Raw genomic sequence first — 19,870 nt, 5'->3', positions numbered from 1 at the left:
AAGGGACCGACATAACCGAGGTAAATGCCTCTCTCATGTACCAGTAACTATTCTAAAGGCTAGTAGTTATTCATGATTTTTCTCCTTCATATTGATCATGAGACGGGTTGGTAACCTCATTGCATCACCGAGAATAATTGGGACAAAATTATTAGGAATCTAAGAAGAGTAGATAAAGAAGTCAACCAAATAAAATAAATCCAATGTATAATTCTAGAATTGTTTATAATTTATTTTTTCAATGCCGTTTTGAGAGAATTATATCCCTTATTGGGAGAATGTTTTACAAAATCGAAGTACATAGCTAGCCTTTGTAGACATGTATTTGTACAATTTGGATTTTAGCACCTTTTCAAAAAAACAAAAAAAAAAAAAATTTAGTTATTGGTGTCGTTCAATCATTTACAAAAAAATATATATATTTTGGCAAACTGCAAAATAAGTTCCTTTTTAAAAAACTTCTGAAATGTTATAGCACTTAGTGGAATAGAAATATTAATCTTTTCCATAATTCTAATTTAATATTCTGCAGGCTTTTAAAACAATAAATTTTAAATTGATTTTATTTTAGAAGTGAAAATAATCACCACATATTAAATGATTTTCTCATATCAAATATAAATGGTTTCTAAACAGAAAACACGTTTATGTAATAGAAGCATATTTAAAATTACAAAGTTGGTAAAGTTTATTATAAATAAACTAAGGCTTTAGAATGTTTTGACTAATTTTAAAGCATGCCGAATATAATATTATAAATAATATATTCGTTAATGAGTTTGTGCCGAACCAAAAATTTTCTGTATTTTTTGGTATTTAAGGGTCCCTTGATCCGTTCTGAACCCCACCCCGCTTCGTTGAGCTGTTTGAATTGATCCGCTTTAGCTTTATCTTCTTCCTCTCACCTTCTGCAGGGCACAGGTGATTTTTGCCCTTTAATCGTGTTGGTTTGGAAATTTTTTTGTTCTTCTTCTTCTTGTTTTAGGGAGAATGGATCTACTGTTTGCTTTTTCGGGTCGTATCGTCTGTTTTTAGCATAAGATTTGCTTTTTTTTTCCCAAGGAACGAATGGTTTTTCAGCTTAAATTCTAGGCTGCGGAAGTGAGATTTTGTTCTACCATTCTCTTTTGCTGATTGGACGATGGTCCTGTAGGTTTATATATGTTTCCCGCCCTTTCTATTCGTTCTTTTTTTTGCAAAATTTAGCTTAATTTTATTTTTTATCAAAGATAAAAAATTGGTTTTTCGTCGGCGTTCGTCTCCGGATCTTGCGTCGGAATCGAGGAATTGTGCTTCTTGTGGATAAAGTAAAGGGAGATTAGTTTGCGTGTTGATGTGTATGTTCTTGGTGGTGATCACTGAACGGTTCTGACTGACATGACGATCCGATCTCCCTTTTGGGTATTCGTAGAAGGCGCGTGAAGAGAAATCTTGATTGTAGCCATGGTGGTGATCAACGTGCGGCGATCGACGATGGTGAGGCCGGCGGAGCCGACGCCGCAGCGAAGGCTGTGGAACTCCAACCTGGATCTGGTGGTGCCGCGGTTGCACACGCCGGTCGTGTACTTCTACCGTCCGGTTGGATCGGCGAACTTCTTTGACGCGGAGATGATGCGCGACGCGTTGGCCCGAGCGCTGGTGCCCTTCTACCCCATGGCTGGGCGGTTGGCCCGTGATGAGGACGGACGGATTGAGATCGATTGCAACGGCGAGGGGGTTCTGTTTGTGGAGGCGGATGCCGAGGCGACGGTGGATGACTTCGGCGACTTCGCACCCACCATGGAGCTGAAGCAGCTCATCCCAAAGGTAGACTACACCGAAGACATCTCCGCCTTCCCGCTGTTGGTCGTCCAGGTACTTACCGCATTCTGCTGAATTCTTTTAATTTACCTTCAAGTTGTTATTTTTTTGTGACACCTTATGATCCAAATTTTGTTATAGTCTCCGTTGCTAATATCCTCCTAAATTTCCTGTTGATACTTTGTAGCTTTATTTTTTTTTTAGAAAAAAAAACTTAAATCTATCCTTCAAAGTTATTTCTTAAAATTTAGTCGTATGTTAACCATTATTCATGTTGCATTTTAGTCTCACATAGGATGATTTCAGTGCAATATTGTAACATTGTGTTGCAATCCGTGTGCCTCATTCTACACTTGAAGAAAGCTTCTTTACCTCTAAATACAAACCTATAGTAATTCTAAAATATAATAAGTATCTCGGCTAAGATTATACCTTCTTATACCAAAATAAATATTGTGCATGAATGAGCGCATCTGTTCTTTGCGACATTCTACTAAGATTCATTTCATAAATTTCTAACATTCATATTAAATATTGTTCATAAGATATTTAGTATTGAAATTGTTCTCTCCATGTATGCACAAATATATCTTGATTAAACTTAGAGTTGAATTTTGATTGACACAGTTGAAATTGAAAAACATTTATTCTAAAGGATATGAATAGAACTTAATTAACCAACTATGACATCACTTCACGCGTTGGCCTCTATGACCATAGCATGATAAGCACCACGGAGGCGATGCCGCCGGCGATCATGAGGCATTTCATCCTCTTTTGAGCCTTCTTGGCTGTCCGCCACTCCAACACAAATCCAAACTCCTGGAATGCAGACATGGTTGTAGCCTTCGTCGATTGACTCAAGTTTTATTTGCTCTTTATTTGGCTCTGTCTGATTCCTTTTCTCTGGGAGGGCAAATTGGTACGTTTTATCAATTAGAGAATTTGTTTAGAAAAAACCAAAGGCGGAGAGCAATTTAAGGATTTACTGTATTAGGTGGTCAATGACGATGCCAAGATTCTTAATTTCTCATAATTAGCAATCCAATTTCTTAATCAATTGTAGGAATCGAATGTTCTATGAGAAGTCATTGTTGTAAGGAATTGATGTAGAAGACATCCATGTGTTGGTGGAAGTGAAGTTAAAGAGAGTGAAGTTGTAGGCATCCATGGAGTTTATGAGGCTGAAGTTGGGCCACTTGACCCGCCCGATATTGCTAGCACCGGCACCATAGTTTCTGGAACTCGTCATAGTAGAGCGTGCAGAGCGCAAAGGCACCACTCCACTCTAGCCACTCCATAGGATCCACCGCATCGTTTATGAAGGAATGCATGATCACCGTGCACAAGTAGGCTTTCCACGGGGGTGCCGCGCACCGTGCAGTTGTGGATGGTGATCCCTGTGGACTGTTTGGCATGGTGCAGCCTCGTGTTGTGACGACATTAGATTGATCGTGGAGAGGGAGGCACGTGTAGAGGTTGCAGTTCTGGAAGATGGTGGCAGCATTGCCGAAAATGAAGTCGACGCTGCCGTAGGCATCACAATCACGGTAGAACTGGCAAAGAGTGTCCTGGTAACCGAGGAAGCTGCAGCGGTAGAAAATGCAAAGGTCGGCGCTATTCCACACCATGACCTTGTTGGTTAGTCCTAGGAAGATCGTACCGGTTCCACTATACAAAAATTTTGTACAAGTGTCGAACCTTTCCTAATAACCTATTGGGTTCTTTAGAAGTTAAATTAGGAATCACAAACGGAACTTAACATTATTGATTCCAATTTTAACTTATCTGTTCTTAATGGTTTAGACTTGGATCGCAAGTGGAACTTAACATTATTGATCCAAATCCACCTACGTTATAAATTTCATTAAATATTAATTTCCAAAATTGGCTTCCAGGACTACATGGCGAGGCAGATGACCTTTTTGGGTATGGGAGCATCCACCACCGCCTAGACAAAACCTTTTAAGGAAAGCTAATATTTAATTTCCTTATATAACTCTAGGTTTAACCAAAAAGAACAATCGAATCACAAATTTGAAAAACAAAAAAAAACACAAACTCGAATAATAAATTTGAAAAACTAGAATCTAATGTCTCTTGTGTTTGAAATTCTTACAAAGAAAAATAACTAGCATGATGCGGAAGAAAATTACTAGTTATACCTTCTCTTTCTATGCTAATAACCTCGAGATCTTCTGCCGTATTCCTCGTCACCTCTTGGACGTCGTGTGGGCGACGATCCCCCAAGATGAACACCACCCAAAAGTCTTCTTCTCCTTTTAGTATTCGACCACCACCACCACCAAGAACCAAAAGAGAGCAAGGGGAAAGGAGAGGGAGAGAGGGCTGGCCACAATGAGGAGTTCCACTAAGGGAATACAAATTGATATCTCACGAGGCCTCCCCTCCCCTTCTTTTATATTATTTGCCCAAGGCAAATAAGGAAAGACTTTTTACAAAAATTAAAATCTTCCTCTTGTTTTTCCTTTTCCCCTTTTATTTTTCCTTTTCTTTCCTCTTGATTGAATCAATCACCAAATCATTGATTTATTGATTTGAATCATAGATGATTAGATGCTTTTAATGGCCGGCCCCTTGCTTGGACACCAAGCAAGGGTGGCCGGCCACATCATCATCAAGAGAAATAATTTTTAATAAAATTTTATAAAAGAAGAAATTCTCTTATAAAATTTTACAAGCTCTCTTTCTTTTTGTGGATGTTAAAAAAGGAAAGTTTTAAAAATTAAAACCAAATTTTAAAATTTAAAACATCTCTTCTATAAATTTCCTTTTTTAATATAGAAAATTTTTAAATTTAAACTTCTTTTCCTTTTTTCTTAAAACCATGAGGATGGTTAAAAAAGGAAAGTTTTAAAACTTTTAAACTTTCTTTTAAACCATGTGGCCTAATTCAAATAAAGAAAGTTTTATATTTTAAAATCTCTCTTTTAAAACTTGTAGTTTTCTACAAAGAGAAGATTTTAAAAATTCAAAACACCCCTCCTATTTGAATTTATTATGGCCGACCCCTCTTTACTTGGACACCAAGCAAAGGGCTAGCCCCTTTGAGAAGGTTATGGCTGACCCCTATGGCTTGGTCACCAAGCCATGGGCCGACCCCTTCTTGGACACCAAGAAGGGCTTTCATTGGATAGACTTGAGGCTTTAATGAGGCTACGACAAGGACCTAGAGGAGAAATTGATTTTGGCCTTCCGACGAGCCTAAGTATCCCGTGTTCGTCCCGAACACACAACTCAAGTTCATCAATAATAACTCATTCCATTAGAGAGTTATTATTGTACTATCGCACCAATCCCAAATTACATTATGGGCTCTTTCTTATCATGAGTGTGTTAGTCTCCCTGTGTTTAAGATAATGAATGTCCACTAATTAAGTAAGTTACTGACAACTCACTTAATTAATATCTAGCTCCAAGAGTAGTACCACTCAACTTCATTGTCATGTCGGACTAAGTCCACCGCAGGGTTTAACATGACAATCCTTATGAGCTCCTCTTGGGGACATTCTCAACCTAGATAACTAGGACACGGATTCCTTCTATAAACAACAAGACACACTATAAGTAATATCATTTCCCAACTTATCAGACTTATTGATTTATTGAGCTAAATCTCACCCTTTGATAAGTCAAAGAAATAAATACTAAATATATGTGCTTGTTATTATATTAGGATTAAGAGCACACACTTCCATAATAACTAAGGTCTTATTCTTTTATTAAGTCAGTATAAAAAGAACTTGCCTTAAATGGCCCTGCTCAATACACTCGGTGTGTACTAGTGTAATTTATTTGTCAAGATAAACTAATACCTAATTACACTACGACTATTTCAATTGTTTGTTCCTTTCTATCTTAGTCGTGAGCTAGTGTTTATAATTTATAAGGAATTGATAACATGATCTTCTGTGTGTGACACCACACACCATGTTATCTACAATCTAAATTAATTGAATAACTACACTTAGCATATAAATGTAGGTTTTTGACCAATGTGATTCTTATTTCTAAATATATGTTTATACAAAAAACTAGGCTTTTAGTATACATTCCAATAATCTCCCACTTATACTAAAAGACTATGCTGCCATATATCCTGCCATACATCTGATTCTCAAACCTTCAACATGTCCATCAAAAGCTCTTGCCATAAGGGCCTTAGTGAAAAGATCCAGGTCATCATCTTATGCAATCTAGGCGACAACAATTTTTCCTCGTTATACGATATCTTGTATTGGATGGTACTTGCGCTCTATTGTGTTTATTTGCCTTATGGACTTATGGTTTCTTCGAGTTTGCTACTGTACCACTATTATTATAATAAATTATAATAATTTTGGGCAAACCAGAAATCATTTCTAAGTCCATCATGAAGTTTCTAAGCATTCAACTTCTATGGCTGCCTTACAGGCTGTCACATACTCAGCATCTATGGTGGAGTCCGGAAAAATACCTACGCTTAACACTCCTCCATAATTATGGCTTCACTTCCTAAAGTAAACACAAAACCCCGAGGTCGACTTACTATTGTCCCTATCTGATTGGAAATCCGAATTAATGTAACCCATTGGGAGCAAATCGTCTGCTTGGTAAACTAGCATATAATCTCTAGTCCCACTAAGGTACTTTTTAATATACGCTTTACGACAGTCTAGTGTCCCGGTCCTGAGTTACTTCGATATCTGCTAACTATGCCCTGGGCAAAACAGATATCTAGTCTCGTTCTCAACATAGCATACATTAGGCTTCCGACAGCCGAAGCATAAGGAACTGCCTTTACGTCCTATATCTCCTTTGATGTCTTCAGAGACATCTCTTTAGATAAAGATACTCCATGCCTAAAAGGTAGAATACCTTTCTTGAAGTCTTGTATGCTATAATGAACTAGGATTGTATCGATTTATGAAGCTCGGGATAAGCACAATATTCTTTCTTGTGATCCCTTATTACTTCGATCCCAAGAATATGTGCATTCTCCCAAGTCCTTTATATCGAATTTGTTTGGACAACCATACCCTTACTTGCGACAACACTTTGATATTGTTTCCAACTACCAAAAATGTTGTCTACGTATAGTACAAAAAATACCACCACGTTTCCATCACACTTCTTGTATACACAAGACTCATCTGGTTATTAAATAAATCTATAGGTCTGGATTACTTTATTAAACCGGATGTTCCAAGACCTTGAAGCTTTGCTTCAGTCCATAGACTGTTTGAGCTTGCACACAAGATGCTCTTTGCCCTTTGCAATGAATCCTTCTGGTTGCTTGATATAGATATTTTCTTCAAGACTTCCATTAAGGAAAGTTGTCTTGACATCCACTTGTCAAATCTCATAGTCCATATGAGTAACAATAGATAAAAGAATCTGGATAGACTTAAGCATACCAGTGAAAAAAGTTTCCTTTTTCAACAAGTCTTGCTTTGAAAGTTTCTACCTTCTTGTCTATCCCTCTTTTCCTATTGTAGACTTATTTTTACCCAATGACTTTTACACCATTTGGTGATTTTATAAGCTCTCAGACTCTATTAGAATACATATATTCTAATTATATATTCATTGCTCTTTGCAAAGACGCTGCATCTTTATCTTGGAGCGCTTCGTCATATGTCCAGGGATTAGGTTCATGTCCACCAGGGATCAAGTCCAAAGACTCTTCCAAAACATGAATCTTTTAGGTTACCTAACAACCCTTCCACTATGACGAGACGCTTTCTGCAATTGTGTATCATTTGTGATACATGTTACAGTTTCTTGTGATATTTCATCTTGTACAGTTGGTACTAGATTAGACGTGTCCTTTAATTTCTTTAAGAATAATATTTACTCATGGGCTTGTGGTTCATAGTATAATCCTCTTCTAAAATCAGGCATTGGTGCTAACAATGACCTTCTGATTCTAAGGACTATAAACTTCCTTTCGTTTCTTTAAAATAACCCACAAACAAGTGAACTCCTATCCAACTTATTAGTGTCTCTCATGTGCTAGACTACCCCAAAGCTGAATATGCTTCAGACTAGGCTTACGCCCATTCTGTAATTCTATGGGAGTAGAGAGTTCTGACTTAGAAGGTATTATGTTCACTTCCGTTTCCAATGTATATCCTCAAAATGAATTTTGGTAATACTGAATAACTCATCATTGATCTAACTATTTCTATAAGAGTCCAATTCCTACGTTCTACTACGCCATTCTATTGGGGTGTACCAGGTGCAGTCAGTTGGGATTGAATCCCGACTTCTGATAAGCGACTCCTAAACTATCCTAAGAAGTGCTCGTCACTACGATCTCACCGTAGTGTCTTAATACTTTTACTTTGACGTTTCTCCGCATCAGCCTCGTACTCTTTGAACTAATCAAAGCACTTAGACTTGCAGCGCATCAAGTAAATGTATCTGTATCTCAAATAGTTGTCTAGAAAATAGACGAAATATTCGAAACTACCTCTTGTCTGGATAGTCATAGGACCACACAAATCAGAATGAACCAATTCCAACACATCTTCGGCTCTATACCCCTTAGATTTAAAATCTTCTTGATTATTTTTCCTTCCAAGTAAGACCCACAGGTTGGAAAGATTTCCACTACCAATTAACCCAAGAGTTCATTGGTTATTATCCTTTGAATCCTACTCAAGGTAACCTAGCCTTAGACTGCCAAAGATGTGATTGGTTCATTTCCAAAGGTTGCTTTCTCTTAAAGTTATAAGATGTGTTATTAATTTCTATTTATTGCATCGTGGGAGTTATTGGATTTATAAATTGTCAATCAACATACCAGAACAGATATCTTTCCTATTTTCTCAATAACAACTTTGTTATCAAAATAGACACAATATCTATTCTTTAATAGTTTAGAAACTGAAATTAAGTTCTTTCTAAACTTAGTACGTAAAGACAATTTCTGAAAATTCATATTTTATTCCTATCAAAGGATAAACTTCACCTAGTGCAACAGCTGCTACTTTTACAGCAGTGCCCATGTAGACGGTATTTTCCCTTCATATAGTTGTCGGGTTTCCTGGAACCCCTGTAATGAATTGCAGACATTATCAGTGACTCCCGTATCTACACACCAGGTACCGGTAGATAACACCACTAATCATGTATCAACTAATGAATAAAATACACCTATATTGTTCTCAGTTCTAAGAGGACAGTCTATCTTAATGTCCAAGTCTTATTTCCAATCATTATAATTAGGACTACTAAGTCTATTCTATAGTATAACAATTAGGGGATTGACAAACACATGAAATCCTAAGAATCACAAAATTATTTGGTCAAGACCTAATACCTTAAAATCCCCGTGAATTTAGTATGCCACGATAGTGTGGACGTATACAAAATCAAAGAGGAGATTTTATCCATTAATTTTATTATCTTGTCAACCTAACTTTTTGAAAAATAAAATTAATAGTTGGCCTTACTTTGATCAAATATTTGGTCAAAACTTTAAATTTAAAATAACATTGATTTTTCAAACAATATTATTTAAATTCACTAACACCTCAAACACCGGAAATTATGTATGCCACGTTAGTGTGGACGTATACAAATTCAAGCATTCGTATGAGGAGGGTATTACCCATTAAATATCTTGTCAACCTTAAATTACCTCAAACACCATGAATTTTGTATGCCACGTTAGTGTGGACGTATACAAATTCAATTGTTTGTAAGAGGAGGTATTACCCATTTTATTTTATCAACATAACTTTATGACAAATAAAATTACCTCAAACACCGTGAATTTTGTATGCCACATTAGTGTGGACGTATACAAATTCAAACATTTGTAAGAGGGGGTTTTACCTAGCTTTATGACAAATTAATAGTTGGTATTCCTTTGGTCACGCAAAACAATAGCAGTGACTCCATTGGGGAGGATACTATTGAATGCGTCTAAGTGTATATCATTTCTTGATACTTAGTCCATTGAATAGAATTGTGCCCCTTCAGTTGGAGAAGATCATACGCTCCTAAATAATTTCCTATAACCATCCATGAAGGAAGTTTAATCTAGTGATCCGCAACAAACCCATCCGTTATGGAGGGAGGCATTCAGAGCCAACACGTAAGCTTGTTGCATCTCTTACAAACCAGTAATGGAGACCGTGGAATTTATTTAAAAATCCCTCTCCCACTTAGTTATTTAAAGTGAGGAATTTTAACCTATGCTAGCATACATCACATGCACACACACATCACAGTAAATAAAAGCAATAAATATGGAAATTAATTTTCCAACTATTATAGCCTTTTCTATCACTGTCCTCCGCGTGCTCCATTCCTAGTTACTGTCATCTTTAGCCACCGCCATCGGGTCGAGTCGTCGCATCTATCTTGCTTCTTATTCCGCTACGTCTCTGGTCCTCCAATATCACCACGCGTCGTAAGGATACGATCCATGATAAAAATAGAATTTTACATATATCGATCCTATATTCCACGAAGGAATGTACATGTAATCTAGATTGAAAATAAAATTCTAAAATCCTTGGGCTAATAGAGCTCCTGCTGTATTAGTTACATACAATCATGCACACACAAAAATAATGCCCTTGATATGTCCAAGGGTCCAATCACACACAACATTTATAAGCCATAATAGTTGGAGCTTGCAACCAAAGAGTTAGCACATCCTACTATTATCCTGCCTAAATTATGTATGACATGTGCATAATTTATTTGAAAACCAAATACACAGAGGTAAACCCTAGCTCTAATACCAATTGTTGGTTAGTCCTAGGAAGATTGTACCGGCTCCACTGTACAAAAATTTTGTACAAGTATCGAACCTTTCCTAATAACCTATTGTGTTCTTTAGAAGTTAAATTAGGAATCGCAAACGGAACTTAACATTATTGATTCCAAATTTAACTTATCTGTTCTTAATGGTTTAGACTTGGATCACAAGCGGAACTTAACACTATTGATCCAAATCCACCTACGTTATAAATTTCATTAAATATTAATTTCTAAAATTGGCTTCTAGGACTGCATGACGAGGCACATGGCCTTCTTGGGTATGGGAGCATCCACCACCACCTAGACAAAGCCTTTTAAGGAAAGCTAATATTTAATTTCCTTATATAACTCTAGGTTCAACCAAAAAGAACAATCGAATCACAAATTCGAAAAATAAAAAAAAATACAAACTCGAATAACAAATTCGAAAAACTAGAATCTAATGCCTCTTGTGTTTGGAATTCTTACAAAGAAAAATAAATAGCATGATGCAGAAGAAAATTACTAGTTATACCTTCTCTTTGTATGCTAATAACCTCGAGATCTTCTGTCGTATTCCTCGCCTCCTCTTGGACGTCGTGTGGACAACGATCCCCCAAGATGAACATCACCCAAAAGCCTTCTTCTCCTTCTAGTATTCGGCCGCCACCACCACCAAGAACCAAAAGAGAGCAAGGGGAAAGGAGAGGGATCGAGGGTCGGCCACAATGAGGAGTTCCACTAAGGGAATAACAATTGATATCTCACGAGGCCTCCCTTCCCCTTCTTTTATATTATTTGTCCAAGGCAAATAAGGAAAGACTTTTTACAAAAATTAAAATCTTCCTCTTTATTTTCCTTTTTCCCTTTTATTTTTCCTTTTCTTTCCTCTTGATTGAATCAATCACCAAATCATTAATTTATTGATTTGAATCATAGATGATTAGATGCTTTTAATGGTCGGCCCCTTGCTTGGACACCAAGCAAGGGTGGCCGACCACATCATCATCAAGAGAAATAATTTTTATAAAATTTTATAAAAGAAAAAATCCTCTTATAAAATTTTACAAGCTCTCTTTCCTTTTGCGGATGTTAAAAAAGGAAAGTTTTAAAAATTAAAACCAAGTTTTAAAATTTAAAACATCTCTTCTATAAATTTCCTTTTTTAATATAGAAAATTTTCAAATTTAAAACTTCTCTTTCTTTTTTCTTAAAACCATGAGGATGGTTAAAAAGGGAAAGTTTTAAAACTTTGAAACTTAATTTCTTTTAAACCATGTGGCTTAATTCAAATAAGGAAAGTTTTATATTTTAAAATCTCTCTTTTAAAACTTGTAGTTTTCTACAAAGAGAAGATTTTAAAAATTCAAAACACCCCTCATATTTGAATTTATTATGGTTGGCCCCTCTTTGCTTGGACACCAAGCAAAGGGTCAGCCCCTTTGAGAAGGTTATGGCCAGCCCCTATGGCTTGGTCACCAAGCCATGGGTCGGCCCCTTCTTGGACACCAAGAAGGGCTTTCATTGGATGGACTTGAGGCTTTAATGAGGCTACGACAGGAACCTAGAGGAGAAATTGATTTTGGCCTTCCGATGAGCTTGAGTATCCCGTGTTCACCCCGAACACACAACTCAAGTTCATCAATAATAACTCATTCCACTAGAGAGTTATTATTGTACTACCGCACCAATCCCAAATTACATTATGGGCTCCTTTTTATCATGAGTATGTCAGTCTCCCTGTGTTTAAGATAACGAATGTCCACTAATTAAGTAAGTTACTGACAACTCACTTAATTAATATCTAGCTCCAAGAGTAATACCACTCAACTTCATTGCCATGTCGGACTAAGTCTACCTGCAGGGTTTAACATGACAATCCTTATGAGCTCCTCTTGGGGACATTCTCAACCTAGATAACTAGGACACAGATTCCTTCTATAATCAACAACACACACTATAAGTAATATCATTTTCTAACTTATTGAGCTTATTGATTTATCGAGCTAAATCTCACCCTTTGATAAGTCAAAGAAATAAATACTAAATATATGTGCTTGTTATTATATTAGGATTAAGAGCGTACACTTCCATAATAACTAAGGTCTTGTTCTTTTATTAAGTTAGTATAAAAAGAACTTGCCTTAAATGGTCCTGCTCAATACACTCAGAGTGTACTACTGTAATTTATTAATCAAGATAAACTAATACCTAATTACACTACGACTATTTCAATGGTTTGTTCCTTTCCATTTTAGTCGTGAGCTATTATTTATAATTTATAAGGAATTGATAACATGATCTTCTGTGTGTGACACCACATACCATGTTATTTACAATATAAATTAATTGAACAACTACACTTAGCATATAAATGTAGGTTTTTGACCAATGTGATTCTTATTTCTAAATATATGTTTATACAAAAAGCTAGGCTTTTAGTATACAATCCAACAGACCTTCCTTATGTTTCTTTCATTTTGTCTTCCATCGCTAGAGATTCTTTTCTCATCTTTTCTTTCCTTTGTCCTTTCTTTTCCCTCCTCATAGGGATTTATTTCTTTCCTTTCTTTCCTTCCACAATCCACACCTCCGAGTAAACAGAGCATTAGGGTTGCAATGATCCTATTTATACAACCCTATCTACATGGTATTTGAGATAAAAATAAATACCAAGTAAAACCTAAAAACCTCTTAACTCAATGTCTTCGGCATGGGACATGGGCATGCCGACTTTCCAGAATGGGGCACACTCATGCTTGGGCATGCCGACTTTCCAAAATGGGGCATGACTAGTCGTTCTCGAATGTATGCTCGTGTCAGGCGTGCTACCTTTCTAGAATGGGGCACACCCATTCCATGCCCCTAGGCATGCCCATGTTGTCAGATTCGGACACGACCAGGTCATTTTCGGTGGCATGGTCATGCCACTTGATCACCAGATATGAATCATCCCTATAATTTCCACCTTGGAGAGTATCCACCCCTTTGGAGAACCACAAGTGAACTCCACCTGGAATGCTGAGTTTGAGCGGCCTCCCCCTAGCAACTAGAGAAATGGATCAAGTTCAAGCAATTCTTGAACTTCTATGTGGTAACTGCTTTGCCAACATATTTGCAACGTTTTCAGAAGTGTGGACCTTCTCAAGTAGTATTTCCCTTGAAGAAATCAGCTCCCTAATCTTGCGAAACCTCACATTAATGTGCTTGGTCTTCGCATGATATAGTTGATTTTCACCATATAGATAATACTATGGCTATCACAATATGACTTGACTCCACCTTGTTGAACACCCAGTTCTCTGACCAACCTTTTAAGCCACAATGCTTCATTGCATGCACTAGCTATTGTCATGTACTCTAACTCGGTAGTGGACAATGCAACTATAAGTTGTATTGTGGACTTCCAACAAAACTAAAGAATTACCTTGTTGTCTACTGAACTCGATCCCATAATCTATAGTATTCCTCAAGTATCTAAAAATTCACTTGACCATATCCCAATGTTGTCGACCAGGATTTGAAAGAAATTTGTTCACCATACTTACAGCTTGCACCAAATCAGGTCTTGTGCAAACCATGACATATATTAGACAACCAACTGCACTACATAGGAACCTTTGACATGTCTTGGATCTCCTTTATCCATCCTTGGTCACTTTGTAAGAGATAATTTGAAATGATGCGCTAGAGGTGTACTTACAAACTTAACATTACCCATGTTGAATATGTTAAACACCTTCTCAACATAGCTTTGCTGAGATAGTCATAATCTTCTAGAGACTCTGTCTCTATGTATCTCTGCACTAAGAATCTTCTTGGCTACACCCAAATCCTTCATGTTAAATTCCTTGTTTAGTAGGTTCTTTAATTTAATGACCTCCTTCATCCTCTTCACGTCAGCATGTCATCCACATATAGTAACAAGAAAATTAGTGAATCGTCATCAAGACTCCTCATGTAAATGTAGCAGTCATACTCACATATTATGTACCACCGCCATGGATATTGCTTTAACCCATAAAATGACTTCTTCAATTTACTGACCAAGTGCTCTTCCCCAGGCTGACTAAAACCTTGTAGTTGGAACATGTAAATCTGCTCCCCCAAATCACCATCAAGAAATACCGTCTTCACATCTATTTGCTCCAACTGCAAATCATTATGTGCTACCAAGGACAACACCACCCTGATAGATGTATGTATAACCACCGAAGAAAATATCTCATAATAGTCAATCCTGAGTAACCCTTCGCGACTAGCTGTGCCTTAAATTTCTCCTCCTTTTCTAAATAGGCTTCTTTCTTCTTGTACACCCACTTGCATCTTATAACCCTCTTCCCTTCAAGAAACTCCACTAGATTTCATGTTTGATTTCTTATGCAATGACCTCTATCTCCTCCACCATGGCACCCATCCACTTGTCCTTTTCTGAGCTATTTACTGCCTCCTAAAAAGTAGTATGATCTCCGCTGCTAGTGATGAGTGCATAAGAAACCAAGTCCTCAAAACCATACCTCAATGGTGGCTTGATTGTACGTCTGGTCTTGTCTCCATCTATAATCTATTGCTCTATGTACTTTGAGCTATCACCATTAGAATCATGGATTTCTAGCTCCACCTTTAAAACATTCACGCTATTGTTGTTTTCCGGTATTTGTTTCTCTACTCCCTGAGTACGTTGTAACATGACTCTTTTATCAAATATCATTTCTCTGCTAATCATCACCTTATTTGCCTTCGGATCTCAAAACTTGAAGCCTTGTAGCCCTTTCTGATAACCCAGAAAATACCTTCTTTGCTACTTTGTCATCTAGTGTTGTCCTTAGTGATCAATTGATCAAGAAGCACGCCATACTTACTGCCTCTGCCCAGAAGTTCTTCGCAAGCCCTGCATTCAACTTAAGACATCGAGCTTTCTCAATTATATCCTATTCATCTTTTCCGCTACACCGTTTTGTTGTGGTGTCTTGCGAAGTGTCTCTTGATTCTATGTTGCTCACAAAATTCCTAGAACTTTGAATCTGTGTACTTAGTACCATTTTCTGACCTAAGGTATTTGATCTTTCTTCCCGTCTGTTCTGTACTTTAGTTTTTCACAATTTTAACATTGATAAAGTTTTCGTGAGTAATCGTTGATGAAACTCATAAAATATACCTATGCCTTCACTGTGCACTAATGGTACCAAACACATGCTATTTAGGAAATCGATGTTCATGCTTACCAAGTATGAGCTGATCTATTTTGTTTCTATTTAGAGTTGATTATTAATAGGATTTATTTTTTGATAGGCGAAGTAGGTTTTCCCTTTTCAGGTGTCAGAATTATTTCTGTATATATTTAATTTATCTGAAACCTAGTCCTCTGGGCCTAGAACTTTTCTCTTAGTGACAGTTTTTTTTTTAAACTTACTAAGTTAAGGATTCGGTAAAATAAAGAAAAATTCCCAATGACAACTTGAATTTTGCATGTAATCCCCACTCATAAAAAATTTTGTTTCCACTCCCTGCATGCAAAGTTTTATTTGCTTCAACTCCCTCATGCAAATATTGTGACCTAATTGCCCCTCAGATTTTTAGGTACAAAAGGTCCAAAAATGAGTATAATTCCTCTTAAATTTAGCACTTTACATTAGAATCGAGTATATTTTCTATTAAATTGAGTATATTTTTTTCCTGTTTTAATATAAGTCCTCTTAAATTCAGCACCATGTAAAAGAAAATCTAGTATATTTTCTATCCAATTAAGTATCATTTAAAGAAAATCTAGTATATTTTCTATCCAATTGAGTATTATTTAAATAAAATCTAGTATATTCGAGTATATTTTCTATTAAAATTGCCCTTCATATTTTTTAGATATAAATAGTCTAAAAATGAGTATAATTCCTATTAAATTCAGCATTTTAAACTAGAATCGAGTATATTTTCTATTTAATTGAGTATGATTTTTTTTTCTATTTAATATAATTCCTCCTAAATTCAGTACTATTTGAAAAAAAATCTAGTATATTTTTTATCCAATTGAGTATCATTTAAAGAAAATCTAATATATTTCCCATCCAATTGAGTACCATTTAAAGAAAATCTAGTATATTTTCCATCCAATTGAGGTGGAAAAAGAATCGTACTCAATTTGATAGAAAATATACTAGATTCTAGTTTAATGTACTGAATTTAAGATGATTTATACTCATTTTTAGATTTTTTATACTTAAAATATTAGGGCCAATTAGGTAAGTATATTAGACTAGGGAGTGAAACAAAGAATTTTTCCAATGAGGAGTGCATGCAAAATTATATTTGTCAATGAGGAGTGCATGTAAATTTTCCCTTAAGGATTTGTCTGGTTTTATGTGCTAGAAAAATTTAATTTACTTGTTCAATTGATGAATAAGGGCATTGGTCGTTTGTTGCATTACAAGGGAAACAACGCTCTTTATTCCTTTGCTTTCGCATGTACAGGAAATTTTACTTTTGATAGTTGCTATGCATAGCTAAGTGATGTAGGTCTGTCTAGATACAAACTTCGCTTGCCACACATGATCTATGATAGCCTTAAAACAAAATACAACATCAAATCTAACTAAAATGCATACCTCAAAAGTAAACAGTGTACCTTAACTGCCCGAATGACACTTGCATTTGGAGGTCAAAGAAGTCTAGAAAGTGAGTGCAAATCGTGAATAGGTAAATAGGAAAGTTTTACATAAATTTAGTATTAATTAATAGATCAAGAGAAAAAAAGATCAATAAAAAATTTCATTATATTTTTTAAAGATCTCATTTATGATCTTTCATTTTAATATAGATAGTCCATTATTATTTGCATTTCTCTTATTTATCATCAATTAAAGTCAACAACTATTCTTTTTATTTATTACCCGTTTTATCTCAAAATAATACACTTTTAATTATCATCTGTTAATCATCACCAATAAATATATCATCATTAAATTTATCATCGATAAATCCATTTAGAAGTGAATCACTTGACTAGTGTAATAATGCTTATATGAGCTAAAGCCATCACCGGTAGTATACAATGATATAGTGTCATCATGCAAATAGAGACTAACTATTGGTGACATCATGCTACCACAATTTGATGTGTTCGGTTGAGTATTCTAATAAAAGGCTAGTTTTGAAGTTTTCACTTTTTATAATTTATATTCATTTCTATTTCACATTGAATGTTTTTTACACCATTTATTTCACCTTGGATTCACATTTTTAGTAGTTAGTTTAAGGGACTAATCTATGTTATCACTTGGTAGATTAGCAGCTTGTCCAGACATAGGATTATAACATCAGAAAGCTACATAAACATCAACAACATATAACATGTAAAGGAAAGAAGTTTAAAGATAGACAATTAACAAAAGAAGAGTGATCGAAGTATCAATTTTAAAGTTTTGAAAACAAACTTATCTCATGTTACAGCATATCCTTGCACCTAGGCGGTGAAACAAAGTCTAGACATGTTTTATGCAGCACTTGACACAATTGAAAGGGATTAAAGTTACCAAGAAGTGTTTTGTGTTCGTTTAATTTGATTTTTTTTTTCTCAAAATTTTTTCCAAGTTTTTGGGTGTGTCTCAATTTTTTATTTTTTCTGAAATGAAATAGAATATTTAATTGTGGAAGATGTAAGCTGTAAGTATATGTATGAAACTTGGTTAATGGAGCTAGAAAAACATAAAAATTGACCTTAGCCTGAATTTAAGCCCGAAACACAAATTGGGACCCAAAAAGTCTGACATTTCAAATAAAATGAGTTCAATCCGCTACTTGTAGAGGTTGAAAGTACACAAACTATATGTAATTGAACTTTGAGATGTTAAAAAGTATGCTTTTCCTAAATTGCCATGTTTTGAATCAGTAATTGTCATGCCTTGGTTGTAATCTCAAGCTGTGACATTGCCACAAGCATATTTTGTATAGGTTAATCTTGTAAGCTGTGATTCTCTTATTATCATCTACCAGTTCCACATTTTGTGTTTGTTACTAGTTTGTCATAATCAGGATTCTATTGTCCATTATATTTATGTCATAGTACTTTGTGTTTGTGTTTATTTACTTTTTAATGATTAATTTGTCAACTTGTAATTCCATTTGTATCGATAATCATGACCTATGTGTCTATATATTGTTTATGCAGGTTACACACTTCAAGTGCGGTGGTGCAGCTTTGGGTGTTGGTCTGCAACATTATGCAGCTGATGGCTTCTCTGGCCTTTACTTCCTCAACTCTTGGTCTGATGTTGCCCGTGGCATTGGCATCACTATCCAACCATTCATCGATCGAACCCTCCTCCGTGCTCGTGACCCACCCAACCCCTCTTTTACTCACATTGAATACCTGCCTCCTCCTTCCATGAAGGACTCTCTCCCTTCAAACACCATGCCCCCAACCATTAACTCAGCCAAAAGCTCAAGCTCCACCACCGCTGTCAACATCTTCAAGCTCACCCGAGAACAGCTTAACCTCCTCAAAGCTAAAGCTCCCCCAGGTGGTAACTACAGCACATATGTCCTCCTTGCTGCTCATGTATGGAGGTGTACATGCATAGCGCGTGACCTCCAACCAGACCAGATGACCAAGATGTACATTGCAACTGATGGTCGGCAGAGAATGCAACCACCACTTCCACAAGGCTACTTTGGGAATGTGATCTTCTCAGCAACACCCATTGCACCAGCGGGGGAGGTGGCCTCTTCGGAGGGTGGTCCTTCCCCAGCAGCCAAGACTATTCTGGAGACTTTGTCGAGGATGGATGCCAGCTACTTGCAATCAGCATTGGACTACCTAGAGATGCAGCCAGATTTGGGGGCTCTGGTCAGGGGTGCTCGCACATTCAGTTGTCCAAACATCGGGATCACTAGTTGGGTGCGTCTACCAATCCATGATGCCGACTTCGGTTGGGGTCGCCCAATTTTCATGGGTCCAGGTGGCATCCCTTATGAGGGTCTATCATTTGTCCTGCCAAGCCCCACTGGGGATGGTAGCCTCTCATTAGCCATCTCCTTGCCGGCCGACCACATGCTAAAGTTCCAGAAGCTCATCTATGATATCTAAACCTACGAGATTGTTGTGGTAGTGGGAGCAAAACTTGAACTGTTTTTTGTTTTCCTCAGATGGAAGTTCCGAAGGTGTCTGTCTTGTTCTGCCATACTTGAAGGTTGTCATTCATCACATGAAATACTGAAGCAAATTGTTACCTTGTTTATCATTTATATACTATTTATTTCAGGGTTTAAGAACACTACTTGTTGCCTAAATAATTTTAACTTATTTGGACCTTGAATG

The 19,870-nt window shown here is 36.4% G+C and overlaps 1 protein-coding gene across 1 annotated transcript; it reads left to right on the top strand.

Moving 5' to 3' along the window:
- Window positions 1-815: 815 nt before the first annotated feature.
- Window positions 816-19,865, top strand: LOC122051739 (hydroxycinnamoyltransferase-like). The gene is made up of 3 exons (XM_042612999.1): window positions 816-921; window positions 1,412-1,854; window positions 18,722-19,865. Exons 2-3 carry the CDS (start codon window positions 1,444-1,446, stop codon window positions 19,637-19,639), a joined length of 1,329 nt encoding a protein of 442 aa, XP_042468933.1. The 5' UTR covers window positions 816-921; window positions 1,412-1,443; the 3' UTR covers window positions 19,640-19,865.
- The last annotated feature ends 5 nt before the right edge of the window (window positions 19,866-19,870 follow it).

Source organism: Zingiber officinale, chromosome 3A (genome assembly GCF_018446385.1).
Source record: "Zingiber officinale cultivar Zhangliang chromosome 3A, Zo_v1.1, whole genome shotgun sequence".
In the NCBI taxonomy this organism is placed as follows: Eukaryota; Viridiplantae; Streptophyta; class Magnoliopsida; order Zingiberales; family Zingiberaceae; genus Zingiber; species Zingiber officinale.
The sequence above is the reverse complement of the archived record's forward strand: the minus strand, read 5'-3'. Positions and strand labels throughout refer to the sequence as shown.

Bases quoted from the DNA above. Each gene is read 5' to 3' on its own strand.
- LOC122051739 (XM_042612999.1), top strand. From the start codon at position 1,444: ATGGTGGTGATCAACGTGCGGCGATCGACGATGGTGAGGCCGGCGGAG. The intron at 1,855-18,721 runs GTACTTACCGCA...TTGTTTATGCAG, and splicing joins TCCCGCTGTTGGTCGTCCAG to GTTACACACTTCAAGTGCGG.